The sequence below is a fragment of the Notamacropus eugenii genome, chromosome 6 (assembly GCF_028372415.1).
Source record: "Notamacropus eugenii isolate mMacEug1 chromosome 6, mMacEug1.pri_v2, whole genome shotgun sequence".
Taxonomy (NCBI): Eukaryota; Metazoa; Chordata; class Mammalia; order Diprotodontia; family Macropodidae; genus Notamacropus; species Notamacropus eugenii.
In genome coordinates this window covers 98,768,532-98,785,062 of record NC_092877.1, presented here as the reverse complement: position 1 = coordinate 98,785,062, position 16,531 = coordinate 98,768,532, and the positions used below count along the sequence as shown (strand labels likewise).

The following is a 16,531-nucleotide window of genomic DNA, read 5'->3' as shown; positions in this document are numbered from 1 at the left end:
ACCCTCCTTTACCTAATCTTTAGTACAGCCCAAGTGGCCTTCTTGCTGTCTCTCATACAGAATATTCCATCTCCTAATTCCATATCTCTGCAGTTTGTCAACCATGTGTGGGAAAGAAATGCACTCTTTCCACACTGCTATCTCCAAGAATCCCAAGTTTCTTTCAAAAGGTCAGATTAGAAGACACCTTCTACAGGAAGCTGTTTCTGATATATTATTATATATATTATATGTGTATATATCATCTCCTCTTATAAGTTATAAGGAACATAAGTTCCTTAAGTGCAAGGTATCATCTTTTGCCTCTGTATTTCTAGCACTTCCTTCACATAGCTCAAAGCAATGATTAATAAATGCTTAACCAATTAAAATTATGAATAAAAATAAATGGATAATGAATATCACCTCCAACCAGCACCCAAGGCAAGGCTACTATCCCGATGTACTGTTACACTGGAATCATTTAGTGTCAGTTTTTCTATAGCACTCTTCAAATTATTATATTCAGATTGATCTGTGGGGTACATCCCTGTGAAAATATTTGAGAAAACATTTCATTTACCATATTAAGTCATACTAAAAGGCTTTACCTCGTAGTGTTAAGACATAAAGCTACATACATCAATCCTAAGAATTTATCATCACACCCCTTCTTCTCATATTTAAGACACAAATATTCTCCAATCATTACCTGAAAATATGTACATAAAATTACAGTAGAATGTCTTTCTAACTTTAGTCTCTAGCATCCTGCTGATTGATCATATAGCCTTAACCACCTACCAAAAAAAATATTTTTACAGGAATTATAGTAATATTTGGTGAGGAAGTAAAACTTGGGAATGAATTCTTATAAAAATAAACTCTACAATGTGTAATCCTCAAAGATTACAAATATATTCTACAACAAATGAATTTGTATCAGTCTCTAAAAAAGTTGTGAGGAAGTTTTTTGTAAACTGTCAAATACAATGTGCATTATGTTTATAAAAAATCGTGAAAACTAAGATAGTTGACTCTTGACTCTACCAAAAAAATTGCCCAAAATGAAAACAGGTAACTGCTCCAAATCACTGACAGTATCCTGAAATACCTGTTTTACTTACAGATCAGGATTCCTTAATCTTATCTAACAAATAGCTTCTGGGAGTGGGGAAACTGCAGCCTCAAGGTCACATGTGGCCTTCTAGGTCCTTAGGTACAGCACTTTGACTGAAAACAAACTTCACAGAACAAATCTCCTTAATAAAAGGATTTGTTCTTTAAAACTTGAGCTCAGCAAAAAGCCATCCTTAAGAACCTAGAAGGCCACATGCAGCTTTGAGGCCTCAGGTTCCCCACTCATCATGGCTCATACCTTACAGAGAAGCCTTTGAAACACCCAAATCCTGCTCCAGAAATACCAGTCAGGTGAAAAATTTTTTTAAATAGTCTATTTCCAGCATATCATTTTTAGAAAAGGGGACAGTGCAGAGTAACTGTAAAGCTGACCAGCTCTGACTCAATCAGGTCTGCACAAGTGATTTCCATTAAATCTTTTATTTAAAGAAAATTACCAGAACAAAGCACACATGTTCAGATCTTAAGTAAAAAAAAAAAAAAAAAAAAAAAAATTTGCTGAAGATAAAGATGTGCACAAACACACAAATTCTATACCTTGCATTATCTCAGGCCTATGCTTCTCTTCATCAGCAAAACAAACAAAAAAAGAAATAACGTTATTCTGATAGCAAGATATTCTGCTTGTTTCTATTATAAAAAAGCATTATTTAAATAAAATTATATTGAGGCATTCTGACTCCAACAAACCTTGAAGTCAAGAGGACTGGGTTTGAAGACCAAAGTTGTCTGATACTTATCTTTTTGAGGGACCAGTTAAGTCAGCTATCTTATCAGTGCCCCAGACAACAATGTTCTGAAGATGCGGAGTAGTTACACAGCTAGAAGGGCTAAGAGTTACCTATACCAATGAAATCACAGATCTAGACCAAAGGAACTTTTATTACCTGGGGAAGAGTGAGACTGAAATACTATCATAACAGATCCATTTCCTTGGAACAAGAGCTGAATTACAATTAGTACAAGCTTTAGCACTTCAGAATATATTTATTGGGTTAATTTATGTAACACTCTTTGATGATAAAAGTTTAAAAACCACTATGGAGTTAATCTCTTTAAAAACTACTTAAATCTTAAGCTATTTCATTTAACTTAAAATGAATAGTTCAAATAGCATAAATGGATACTGTACTTATGGAATCTGTCACAATTATTCTTGCTGCATATTATATATAGGGAATAAAAAAATTCTGCTCTGATTTTTTGAACTTGTGAACTCCTCACCTGCAAAAACCATTGGTTTCGCTGACTTAAACCCAGGCAAGGGTTCCACTGGTTGTTTATGTAAATATAATGTATCTCCTATTTGAGCTTCAGTGACATCTTTCATCCCAGCAATCAGATAGCCCACCTGTCCTGCATATCTAAATAAAATTAGTATTATGTGGAAATAATATTGATTGTTTCAAGTATACCCCCACTCTTACAGCTCAATTCATTTATGATTATTTCAAACCCAAACCTTTTCTTTTTGTAAACAATCAATGGCTTGATTCTCAAGGTCTGAAGTAGGTCTACATATGCAGAAGTTTCCAACTGGACAAAATCCTAAGATCAATTTTCATACCTCTGAATAAACCCACTGTTTCTTCTTTCCAAATGAAACAGATAGGAAAAAAACGAATCTAAGGTACTGAGAATAATTGTGAAGATGACTTGTGACACTGACCTCTCTCCCTCCCAAATATAAAAATAAAGAAACTCTCATCAAGACAGAAAGAAAACCCACAATGATGTATTAAATTCTAAGACATTAACTGAGGCATGCAGGGCTAAGCAATTTTTCCAAGTTACTATTCAGTGTTAAGAGTCAAGATTGGAACCCAGGTGTTCCTGACCCAAGTCCAGCACTTGAATATTTGATCCATCACAAAACAGTGCTTCTCTCCACTGGGAATTAATAATGTTGCACATTAAGTACAATTCAAAAAAAATCACAACTGGCCCCAGTGTTTTTCTTTCATATACATGACTTTTAGGAGAGAGAAACAGACAAAACAAAATGCCATAGATTTGGTCCCCCCCACAAAAAAAAAGGAAGAAGAAAGGCAAGTTCCTAGATGTATCCTGGGCTTATATTTAATAAAGAACACTGAAAGGATCTTCAATCGTGAAAAATTCTTTTATTTACAATTTTGCAAAAAGGAATGACATTAAAATAATTTGAGACATTTCCATAAATACAGTTAAAATAATGTTTTCTGGGAAATTATTAGCAGTAAAATCAGAATTAATAGCTGAGAAATGGAATTTTAAAGAGATCATCCATCCAACCCAATTTCAACATTTTTCATTAAATGAGTTTTTAAAAGATTAAATAATTTGAAAAATACAAAATCTGACTACAGCCTCAGTCTTTTGACTGCAACTCAATGGTACTACATTAAGCTGTCATTAAATTAAGAATTTCTCCAAACATTCCAGCTTAATTTTTAAAAAATTTTAAATGCTCTATCACAAAATTAAATTAATGGATACTGGGTTAAACAATACAAGGTTTTATACTGAAAATTCAGTTATTTTTACAGATAAAAATTTATCAAAACTCTTTGTAGCACTGGTTACTTACAGTTTCTGAGTTATTTGTTCATCTGGGCTCAGAATTCCAACTTCATTAACTTCATAAGTCTTCTGTGTATGAGCAGATACAATCTTATCTCCTTTGGAAACAACTCCATTAAACAGTGCTATATTAGCTACCACCCCTCTATACTGGTCAAAGGTAGAATCAAATACTAAAGCCTTCAGGGGATTTTTTCGACTCACTTTTGGTCTATGAAACATGAAAAATAAAAATAAAAATTCCACTATATATACACACGTAGAGGTATACAATAAAAAACATGCTAAGGATAAAAGGACTACACTTATGATTTCACCAGGATGAGGAACTCCCTCTACTAATACAGGTTAGCAATTAATCTATAGCATTCTTTCAGATAGGATAAAATCAATACTCACGAAGCTATCCTTTCAATGACAGCCTGAAGTACTCTTTCTATATTTGTTCCTAGTTTAGCAGAAATCTAAAGAAAAGAATATAAAAAATACAGTTTTAAAAATAAAATAATCTATATAAAATATATAATCTGAAATACACTGGAGTTAGTGCATCCTAAGAACATTTAATTGTAAAATTTGGATGACAAAAGAAAAATGTGAAGAACTAATAAGGATTTCTACAATGCAATATTTTCCCATCAATACAAAAATTACCACATTTGGACTCTAACATCAAAGACTCTAATGGTCCACATATGCAGGTAGAAATGGCATTAAAGAAATAACGGAAGAAAAGTTGGATCAGACCAAGCACACACAGCAGAAGTCTGTGCTAAAAGGAATGAAAGTGTGAGGAATTCAAGTCAATCCATTCAAAGATCCCTCAAAGAGGGCCAGATTACATATATATATATATGTAATATATATGTAAAATATCACACAATATTATTTTTTTAAATGATGGAGAAGATAACAATCACCACCAACCCAAATCTTTTTCAGAGTAACTTATTCACTTATCTAGGTCATTTTTGATACAAAACATAAGGAGAAAATCTTTCACAAATGATACTATATAAAAGACCTCATCTTCCTAAACACTTAACTGAAGGTAAAGAGAAAGTAAGGATCTGCTATGATTGCCAATTACAAAAAAACATTTATTTTGGTATAAACAAACTGCATCCTTAAAGACTCTCCTCCAGTAAGGTGTATCATATGCCAAGGTATGATTGTACAAGACACCCTGATAGAGGCAACAGTGAACATTTGATGATTGTAATGATCAGTATAAAGAGAGGCACACAAAGAGATCCATGCCTGTGCTAGAGATGTCTTTGTCATGGATAATACACACTACAGAATAAAAAGAAAAAAGCTTCATTACATATAGTAAGGTTTTCCAGGCACCATTTGCAGATGACAATGCATTAATTCAATTAAGCCATCGGAATATTGCTTTGTTGAGCTTTCTAAATAAGATCTAAAATTACTTAAGAGTTCAACTTAACAAACCACAGAAAAAAAACAAGTGGATGAAGAATGCAAATTTTCTATGCTGTGGTAAGTCATTTGATGGGAAGTTCATAGAGCTGGTTCATATGTATGTACAATTTTTTAAACAGACACTGAAGCAGGCCTAGAATTGGGTAAGACTGTGCCAAATTACATCTAGAAAATTGGCTAGTACCTTAAATACCACAAGTTTCTCCCAGAAAGAAAACCCCATATTTTAATATCAAATATTCTTCCTGTGATACTTAGTCTAAAAATAATGAATTCCAGAAGCTGTGACCAATCAAAATTGCAGGTCACTCAAAGTGGAAAGGACAAAGTAGCATATTACAACTAATGACTTTACACAAACAAAAAGGTGTAAAAGACATAAGAAATGTATAACTGTGAAAGTAAGCAGGCCAGTCAACTAGCAAGAGCAAATGTTAATGGAAGTATAGAGCAAAGGCTGCTTTAGTACCCAAACAACGTCAGAAGATATGGACTAAGCCCTAAAGCAAGGACTCCCTGAAGAAAATTTACAGGACATAGTAGATAAAAGTTGCACAATATCACGTGTGGACTGCTGAAGTGCATTAATGTGAAGTCTCCACATCAAAGCAACAGATTCTTTTAAGTTATTAAGTGTTTAATTCAATCTTTAATTTTAACTTTTTAAATTTTAATTTTAACTTTAGATACAAGTCAAATAATTCTGACTAAATCACTAGAAAACATGGCATGGATGTGAACACCGAATGTACTTTTTTTTAGGTATTTCTTTTCTTCTTTTCTCTTTTTAAATTTTATTTTTAATTCATGGAATAAAACAAGCATTTCCATAACACAGTACAATAAGACATCTGTACATAAAACTGCAAATCTACTACGCACAGATTGCTATTCTTTTCAAATATACAACAAAATTATGATTCAAATATTTTTTTAAAAAACTTATTTTTATTCTGAACTTAAGAAACGAAGCAAGCACTTCCATAATAAAGTGGGATGGAAAAACAAAGGATTACACCCAAAACTGCAAGTCCATTACATACAACTTACTATTTAAAATATACAAAATTATTATGTAACTTTATTCCCCTCCCTCTCATAACTTCGAGATGGCTATCCATTAGACACAAATGTATGAAGGTATGTATACACATCTACCTACATATACATGTATGTAATTCAAACATTCCTTCATAAGAATTTTGAAGTTAATTTGGATATTTATAATAGAATGACTTGGTCACTCAAATTGTTCTTAAAATAGTACTGCTGTTACTGCAATACAGCATTCTCTTGGTTCTTGCTTCATAATTTTGTGGAGGTTTCTCCATGGCCCAGGGGTGGGGAACCTACAGCCTTGAAGCCACATGTGGCCCTGCAGGTCCCTGAGTGCAGCTCTTTGACCTTATATAAACTTCACAGAACAAATCCCCTTAATAAAAGGATTTGTTATGTAAAACATGGACTCAGTCAAAAAGTCATACATACTCAAGGACCTAGAAGGCTACATGGGGCCTCCAGGCTGCAGATTCTCTACCCCTGCTTCATGCTTTTCTAAAATCATTGAGCTCACCACTTCTTATAGCAGAGTAATATTCCATTTCTAAAAGGAAAGCAACTTTTCAGGGGTCAACAATCACTGTAATCAAGCACTTAAGAACTTCAGAGAAAATACAGAAAAATAAAGATCAACAGACAATGCTTCCAGCTGCCTGACATAAGCAATACATACATCACAGATCAACAGACAGATGCAACTGCCTGACCATAGATACAGAGTTACCAGAGAGAGAAGCACCAACATCCAGGTGTTCAAGCTGAGGAGGGGTGTTCCTTCTCGGCTATCGATGCCCACTTCCAGTCAGTAAGCCCTAAAGTAAAACCCCACCTCAGAGTACTTATACACTTTTCAGAGCCAGAGGGCATCACAACCCTAGACAACCAGTGCCTCATTAACAAAAGGTGTGGGCCTCCCTTAATCAAACTTCCAGCAATGGGCAGGCCCACTAATGGGTGGGGAAGATCTTTCTCATCAGCATTACACCAACTGACAGGCATCCCCACAATGTCCAGTTCTTTGCCACCACCAGAAAGTACTTTCCAATAGAACTCTGGTTTGAATAAAATTTGAGTATAGCCCATCGTTTTTGTTGTTGAGTTATAAAATTGTGGATGCCCTATACTTGGGGAAAAAAACCTTCTTCAACAACTATTCATATCAATACTTTAAGAAATCATTTTCTCCACAATAAATCTATGAATTAAGTAACAAATATATTATATATTATCTTCACTCTTACAGATGCAGAAAGACTCAGAGAGGTTGTGTGACTGCCCCAGGTCAAACAACGTTAACTATTGAGTCAAGATTTGAACCCGAATCTTCTAACCAAGTCAAAGTATTCTTTTTACTGTACCACATCATCAGATAGTGGCTCAATAATTTGGTCAGAATATCATGGAAAATCAACAATGGATCAAATATTCAACTTATCTCCAAAAATGTGACTATCCCACTGAATCTATGAAAATATAACTTATTTTTCCTGAAGTCAATGATAATTAAGTGAAAATCATGTCCACTTTACCCCTGTGGGTAAAAAAATTCAAATGAAAGCACAAAAATAAATGTTTTACCTTAATACATTCATCACTGGGGATATCAAACATCTTTTCAATTTGTTTTTCAACCCTTTCAGGGTCAGCATTCTTCAGATCTATCTATAAAACATTAATATTAAATCTCAATATACTAAAATAAAAACATAGTTGTATGTTCAAGGAGATTTTTAAAGAGTCTGTTTTACCTTTCTTTCCAAACTCATATTTCAAAGTGCACTGTAGTTTACTGAATATGCAAGTTAACATTTTAACACAAACTATTACTGAGTTCAAATTAAGCACTAACAGCATATATGCATAATGCTTACAATTAAGTCTTCAAACATTTCAAAAGACCAATAACTTCACTGGTATAGATTATCTTAACACCAATGTAAACATCCTTTTATGCCTAATTAGAAACTTTCTTCTTAGGTTGCCATTGCTAAAAAGACTACTTAGTGAACAACCTTCTAGCAATAAAATGTCTAAATAACCAAATTCCAAATTAAAAGAATAAAAATTAATGAGGTACTGTATTTTTTAAATTATATTTTACTTTTTAATTATGAGGCACCTAATTTTCTCACTGCCATCTCTAAGTACTATATTTTAAAAAGCTTAAATTTTCTCAAGCCTTGTTCAAAATTTACCTTCTCCATGAAACCTTGGATTTGCTCAAATGGAACTTTTCTGACTTCTCCTGTTATGAACTCCTGACACATTTTTGTCCATATTTACTACATCTTATCTCTCCTCATTGTAGCTTCTTTAAGGGCAGCAAACATTTGTCAATAAACATTTGAACACCTATTACGTTCCATCACTAAAACGCAAATAGTTCCAGAACTATACCTACTCTATCAATATGGAATTTACAATCCATACTCTTTTCTAAACTTATCCCCCATATTAAAACAAACACACACACACACCATTTTACATTTCAGATTTGTAATGTAAGGAGTTCTTCTTATTTCTTAATTTTGAGATTAAAACAAAACAAATGCTCGAAAGCACTATATCATTTAGCACTTTGTTTTCTAGCGTGTATGAATAACATCCCTTCTAATGCCTAATTCAAGGAATTCTACATATATTAGGAGTTGAATGAAAACATTTTAATCTTGCCTCTCCCGTCAGACAATAAGCTTCTTAATAGCAAGAACACTTCCTTTACATAATACAGTTCCGTATAGTACATGCACCTAGAAAGCAATGCATAAATACTTGTTAACTGGCTATAGGCAATTCATTTTCATTTAAACTACACTCGTTGAGGAGAAGGGGGAAGAGAAACACTTAGAAGGTATGATACTGGCTATTTCATTACTAAACCTGTCAGTTATTTTTAAAACATAAATATAACACAGTACTTAGAATTACCTTGTTTATAACAGGAATTATCGAGAGCTGTGCTTCAAAGGCAAGAAAGAAATTTGCTACAGTTTGAGCTTGAATACCCTGAAAACATCAAAGTAGACAAATTTACAACTATAGCTCACTATTCACAACAAAATTCAAATCAACATAATTTAGGCTCCTTTATAAAAACTAACACGAACATGATCCCCACTTAGGTACATTTTTGGTTTTAGGGGGCTCAAATCAAGACAGAGTTGACAGCAAGGCAGAAATGTTGAACAGGTGGCACTGAACAATCACCACCCCAGGAGATGAGTGACAAGTTAACCAATCAGACATAAAGACAACAGCACAAGCAGAAAGAGGAATCTGAATGATCATATTTCAATATAGCAAGAACCTTCTTAGTTCTGAGAAATCAGTATAGTCCTTTACCCTCCCTGAACATGAGCTTACTAATCTATCAGTCAAGAGTTATACTGGGTGATCTCTTAAACATCTCCTTCCACTTCTAAAATTCTGTACCAGTGTCTGCTGGAGAACAAAGTATTTTACAAAAACAATATCACAAGCAGTTTACTAGATCTGATATTCCTTACAGATAGAGCCAATGTCTTTGTTTTCTTCCTCCTGGCCTAGAATAAAAGCAAGCTCTTAAACATTGTTGGAACTGATATTTTGTTACAAAGTGTGTGTTTTCCAGAACTTAATAAGAACTTTGTGCTAGAAAGTACTTTTATTAAGCTTCACAATTGTCACTGTGGTTTAGTCAGTCAGCTGTGTCCAACTCTTCATGACCCCATTTGGGATTCTCTTGGCAAAGATACTGGAGTGGTTTGCCATTTCCTTCTCCAGCTCATTTTAGAGATGAGGACACTGAGGCAAACAGGGTTAAGTGAGTTGCCCGAGTCACACAGCTAGTAAGTGTCTGAGGCTGGATGTGAACTCACAAGGAAGAGTCTTCCTGGCACTGTGCCACCTAGCTGCCCTCAGCAAAAAAATAAAAAGGCATTTTGTTTTTCAGTTGTCTGACTCTATGTGATGCCATGGAAAAGATACTGGAGTGGTTTCCTTCTCCAGTGTGTCTCAATTTACAGATGAGGAACTGAGATCAAGAGAGGTTAAGTGATTTGTCCAGTCATATAGCCAGCAAGTGTTCGAGGTTACATTTGAATTCAGATCTTCCTGACTCCAGGTCCAGTGTGTACCATCTAGGTGCCCTAGCTATTTAGTAGACTAGAATAAAAAAAAAATTATATGGCACTTTAAATTTCACAGAGTGCTCTAAGTATATTATTTATTTGAGCCTCACAACCACCAACAACTCCACATATTATTATCCTTCTTTTAACAATGGGGAAATGAAGCTCAGAGAGGTGACTACTGGTCCATGCTCACATAGTATCTGCAGGATTTATAACCAAATTGCCCAACTCCAAATCGAACAATCTCTTCACTGCAACCGGGCAGTACTTCTCATCAACCTTCTGGGAAATTTAGCTATTTCTTTAAAACCTAATATTTTCTCAAATAATGATTTACCACATTTTTTTTCCTAGTCCATGACTCTTTATAACCTACTCATTAAAGTTCTCAAAGTTTATGTTTCCAAAGTACACCAGAAATAAAAGTCAAATTACAAACTCTTACGCCTTGAGATTATAACTGAAAATGGGCATCACACCTTTAAAAATTCCCTTCCTGCACATTACTTTTTAAAACTTAAATAGCAGCTATACACATCAGCATATAAAGTTTAATTAGAACTGATCTTTTCCATCACAAAAGAGTAATAACATCTTTTAATAAAACATATTTCAAGGGAAATCTGTAAATAACAGAAAAATCATTATTATTAAAAAATTAAAATGAAGTTTATACCTCATTTGCATCCACCACAAGTAAGACACCTTGACAAGCAGAGAGTGATCTTGACACCTCATAGTTAAAGTCAACATGTCCCTAAGAGGAAAAAACATCAAAATAATTGAATATAAGCTAAAACATTCCTTTCTAACTATGATTGGATCTGAACTCTTTCAATTAAACCTGGATTTATTTGCTAATTATTCACAAAACAATGATGACATTAAACAGAACAGTAGTGGGGGGAAAAAGCAGAATTTACACAGAGTAAGTTTAAGGCTAATTTAGATAACATTATTAACAAACAACCCAGGATGAACATTTAACTTACTGGTGTATCAATGAGATTTAAAAGGTATAGTTTTCCTCCATAACTATAAAAAAGTGATGCAGTCTGTGCTTTAACAGTGATTCCTCTTTCCCGTTCCACTTGTAGCTTATCAAGTACTTGTTTATTATGGTCAGTTTTGGCAATTGTACCTATTAACATAATTTTGTGAAAAATTTTATTAGAACATAACAACATTGGGTTTTACAAACCATATGAAGATGAGTCAGGTTAAGCAAAGCCATATTCAAACTCTTTACTTAAGTTCCATTCAACATGATAATGAAATATACCAAATGAGTCTTTCATAAAGGTAGGCCAATAAACCTGACTAAATCAACACTCAAAATATTTTGAAAATATACAATGAAGCAAAATAACAGCAAATATGAGCAATCAGTCTATGAAGTGCCTGATGTCAAATTATTTAACTGTCAAGGGTCCAATCCTTTAATTTTAAAAAGAGTTCACACACCTGTTAGTTCCAGAAGCCTGTCAGCTAGAGTACTTTTGCCATGATCCACATGAGCAATGATGCCAAAATTTCTAATATTTTCCACAGGAAACTGAGACATATCCAGTCTTTCCTAAACAGGTAGAAAAATAGAAAACTCATGAATAATCCAATGAAATGATTTATTTACTGTACTTCCAGATTGAACCAATCCAAACGACTTACTTTCATTCTAATATAACTACTGAGACTACTCTTTACTTTCTAATATAACTAATTAAACTATTCTTACTTTCATCCTAATATAACCACTTTCACGGAATTCTTTCTTAATGTAGTCTTTTTTATTACACTTTCCACAACAACCAAAGAGTTACTAGGATTAAAGCAGAATTTATCCAGTAAGTGTCACAATGAAGGGAAAACATGGAAGTAAAAGTCTATTTCATCATTTTCCTCTGTTTACTACAAATAACTGCAGGTCTGGGGATGGCACAGTTTCTTTTTTACTTTTAACTTACCAATCCTATTTAAATATATATTTTCTGTCACTTAGTCTAAGCTTTGACAGATATAAATTATATCAAAGATACCATACTTTTTATCTTCTTCCAAGTTGATCTTAGTATGGAAATGCAAAAATACAAAAGATGCACTTGAATTTTATAACTCCCATACGTTTAATACGGAGCCTTATTTTGCCACAAAACTTTGATTTGCTTTTCGTAAGGATTTTAGTCTTTAATTTCAAGTTATTGCTAAACTACAGCAATCCGAAAGAAAACCTTTGTTGTTTTTTTTTTTCATGTCTGTTACACTCGTATTACCGCGAGGTGGACGGAATACGGTTTCAGAGTGCTGAGTTCAAATGCTGCCTATACGACTTTGGACAAACTTCCCGCACTTCTATCAAATTTCCTCCTCTGCCAAAGGCTGGGGATGGGAATGGGGATTCCTAAAAAGTCCCTCCTGGCTCTCAATCCCACGATCTAGGCGAGGTTTTGTGAGGGAAGGCTAAGGGGGGATAAGGCTGAAAGCAGCAGCTCCTTCCCCGCCATCTACACGGAACCCACAGTTCCACACAAATTCCAGGGACAAAGCGGGGTGGCCGTCCCTTCCAGCCTCGGACCCCGCTCTGCCCAACCAGCCACCCCCGAGTCCGCGCGGCACTCACCGTCCGGTCCGCGGTGCTGCGGGGCCTGGCTGGGGTCACCCGGAAGGCAGGGTTCTTTTCCGAACGCGGAGAGAAGGGAGAGGCCCCGCCAGCCGCCGACAGTCGGCGCCGAAGGCCCCCCAGGGCGGCCTGCGCCACCCAGGCCCAGCGGCGCCTCGGTCCGGGTCCTACGAGGGCCAGCATCGCCCCGGCCTCCGTTAGCGCTTCGCTCTCAGGACGGACCGGGTCCCGGAGCCACGTCCATCCACTCCGGAGGTGGCCGCTGGGTTCTCCCACCGGATCTCGGCCGGAACCCCCTCGGCACGTCTCAACGGACCAATTACAATCTCCACGCTGCTGAACCCGCGCCCGCGGCCCTTTGGAGAGGACGTGACCCCACGTTACATCATCACGCCGCCCTCAGCGATGCGCTTATGTCATCACGCCGTCCCCTGCGATGACGTTAACGTCATCACGCCACAGGCCGTCCTCTGAGAGCGACCTTGTGTCATCACGTTCTCCTGCCGGCTCCGCCCTCTCCGGAAAAGGCCTATTGACAGACGCCTTGTGAATGTTATCTTGTTCTCCGTTTCCACTTTATTCACTTTACTTGTGCTGGCTTTCTGGGGGACGGGGACGGGGACGAGGGACGAGGACGAGGGAGTGAGGGGGAGAGGCTTGTTTTCTAACAGAACTCCCCAGGGGTCCAGTGTCACTTGGAGTACATCCTGCCCCCTGGGGCGTTTGGAACTTGCCTGGAGTCTCACTTCCATTTCATTAACACGTGCTGGGTCACCTCCCAGCCCTTGTGAAGCCCCGCCCTTGACCTTGCTCCCTGCAGATCGGTCCGGGGGATCCTCCTCCTCCTCCCCTTCCTCCACTTCTCCTCCTCCCTCCTCCCCTCCCCCTCCTCCGCCTCTCCCCATACAGACTTTCACGCGCAGCCTCGGCTTCCTCTGTAATCCCGCAGCCCTTTGCCATTTGGATTCTCCTGCCCTTGCCCAGCCTTCCGTCTCTCAAAACCAAGTCCAGTGCAAGTGACGTCATCATTTCTGATGTCACACCAGATTTATCAGTGCAGCCTTCAAAGCTAAATGCAATATGCTTTCCTCCGCCCTTCTTCACCTAAAACAAACAACAACAAAACAGTTGTGCCCAGACCTGGACCGCTGAGGCGGAAAGGGAAGGCTGACGCCGTGCGAGCCCGGCCACTCAGGCGGTGGCTGGGAGATCTCTCAGTCCAGTTTGGGACAGCTTGTTGTTGGTGAGCTCCTGACATTCATCCTGAGTTTGCAAGCAGTGATTAAAACTTCCTAGTGTCATTGTCCCTAATTCTGTTGTTAGAAAGGCAAGGTGAGATGGGTACAGATGTGCATGTACGTACTTGGTGTAATAAGACCTATGCCACCCTCTCTCTAGTTTCCTCGTCACCGTCGGGAGCACCACTATCTCTCCGTCCTCTCTTCTGTTCTCCTCATCCCTTGATATCCAATAAATCCTATTCCCTGACACTCCCACTTCCCTGGGGCAGATCCTGTAAGGTAAACAAGGTACGAGATCGGTGTTAATCTTGACACAAAACAAACGCTTAACACAAGGTTCTCACAAACATGCCTTAACAGAAGTTTAAAGGGGCAGGGTGTAACATTGTTACACTGTCCTAGGACGCTGAAATTTACAAATTAGAACAGGAAACAATTTGTGGGACTGCTGAATTTCACCTCATCCTGCCCTCAAGATAGAAACTTTATGACAAGGTCAAGGGGAGATTAGATTCATCCCCAGCTGATAATTATCTTCAAGAGCAGAAACCCTATCCCGCTACCGCTGCTTAGCTCTAGCCAAGATGTCCTGGAAAATTAAACCTAGGTTGACTCCAACATTAGATACATCTAACTCAGCAACTCTGGTCAATTAACAGTCAGTGCATTCTTGTCATTTGCAGTAGTTATATGCTATAAATTTTCCTCCAATAATGAATTAGTAAATACTGAACCATGGCAACTAGGGGAAATACAGCCTTGCAGGTTTTCTTCAAGCTTCCAGTCACAACATTGACTTCAGCACTTTCCTGAGGGCCTCATAGACAGATCAGTGATTTTCCTCTTCCTTTTTCTGAATATACCATATTGTTGTTTCATTAAACTGAAGTCATGGTCTCCAGTGAAGCTTATCTAATAGCTATTTTTTCTATAAGGCACATTACAGCCTTCTTGTGCTTAAGAGGGGTGGAAATGCTTCAACACTATGCTTGGGGTCCATTTTAGACAGTGAAATCACCAACAACAAAGCACAAAAATATGAAAAGTGGGGCACTAAATAGAGCACAAAAAAAAGACAAGTATTTATGAAACAAGAAAGCAGAGTATTGCCTCAGCTGAGAATGTGCATATCCAGTGACTTGAATTTTTTGCTTCTCCACAGATGTTCAAAAATGACCAGGAAAGCCTCATGAGTGTTGATTTAGGAATTACAGAACATTTTTATGTAGTAGGTGAATAAAGAGATCTGACTGTATGCAAAAAAAATAATATGAAGGGGAAAAGGTAACCAGAGGCCTCAAAGACCAGGTGCAACTTACCTGTCTGAGGGCCCACCTGTTCTGCCAACTGGGAACTCTGCCAGTTGCTAGAGAAAAGGAAGTGGGAAGCCACCTTCTCACTCCCACCCAGGATGGGCTTGGACAGACCTAATATAATTTGCCCCCAGGAACTGAAGAGAGAACCTAAAGATCCATTGAGTTATTAAGTTTATTTCTGTTCTGTGGTCAGTAATGGAATGGATTCACATTCCCAGACACTGGAGTCCTGGATCACTGAGCCATATTTGGTCTGAAAGAAGAGACCAGAGGTTTCATCATCGTCATATAATACAAGTGCTTAACCAACACAAGTTGTTGGCCAGAAACAAGCTAGGCATCTCTGGCAATGCCTTGTTACCTAAGCAAACACACAATTTATACAAAAATAACTGGTGGGTGAGTTAAGCACTAGAAACTTAAGTAATTACAAAAGGCCTTATGTTAGAGCTGAGCCTTGAAGAAAGCTGAGATTTTAGAAACAGAGGTCAGGAGAGAGCATATTTCAGTTTTAGGGGACAGTTGGTCAATCCTTTACTTACTGATGTCAGTTTAGATTACAATCGCACTTTATGTAATAGCAACAGATGTTTGTGTCTTATTTAAAACCAAATCAAATTCACCTCCTCAAGACAAATTTCATCCTTCTCAACTTGCATGTTGAATGTCACTGATTTCAGTATTTAAGAATATCATTGATTTATGAAAGTGATCTTCCTATGTTTCCCCTTAGTTTTGCCATGCTTGGAATTACAAAAGCCAGTTAATCTCCAAATTTGAGTTCACCTGCAGTATGACTTTTTGCTCATCTAACCTTTGAAATCATCGCTACTTCTTGAACTTTCAGTTTCCCAACCAAAGTATCTAGCATAAATTTGAATTAACACCTAGAACATGGATGTGCTGTTTGAATTGCTCTATAAATGTAAACAGACATTTCTTATGCTTAAATTCAGTCATAGAGCTCTAAATCACTCCAAAGAGTTATGCACCATGACAATGCCTATCTTTACATTTCTGATTAAAGGGCAGCTGGCCCTGGAAGTCAGGAGGATTTGA

General features: G+C 37.1%; 1 protein-coding gene across 3 annotated transcripts in view; it reads right to left on the bottom strand.

Moving 5' to 3' along the window:
* The window catches only part of GUF1 (GTP binding elongation factor GUF1), a 31,935-nt gene extending 18,623 nt beyond the window's left edge, over positions 1-13,312 (bottom strand). For 2 of the 3 annotated variants that reach the window (XM_072620642.1, XM_072620643.1), the window contains exons 1-10: positions 12,916-13,286; positions 11,763-11,874; positions 11,291-11,439; positions 10,975-11,055; positions 9,115-9,192; positions 7,765-7,848; positions 4,081-4,145; positions 3,689-3,892; positions 2,344-2,483; positions 406-529 (exon numbers count right to left, since the gene is read on the bottom strand). In XM_072620642.1, the coding sequence (XP_072476743.1) occupies positions 406-529; positions 2,344-2,483; positions 3,689-3,892; positions 4,081-4,145; positions 7,765-7,848; positions 9,115-9,192; positions 10,975-11,055; positions 11,291-11,439; positions 11,763-11,874; positions 12,916-13,098 (1,220 nt within the window). In that variant the 5' untranslated portion in view covers positions 13,099-13,286. Of the gene's footprint in view, positions 1-405; positions 530-2,343; positions 2,484-3,688; positions 3,893-4,080; positions 4,146-7,764; positions 7,849-9,114; positions 9,193-10,974; positions 11,056-11,290; positions 11,440-11,762; positions 11,875-12,915 lie in introns of all 3 variants that reach the window. The other variant, XM_072620644.1, reaches the window with a different exon arrangement.
* Between the last annotated feature and the right edge of the window lie 3,219 nt (positions 13,313-16,531).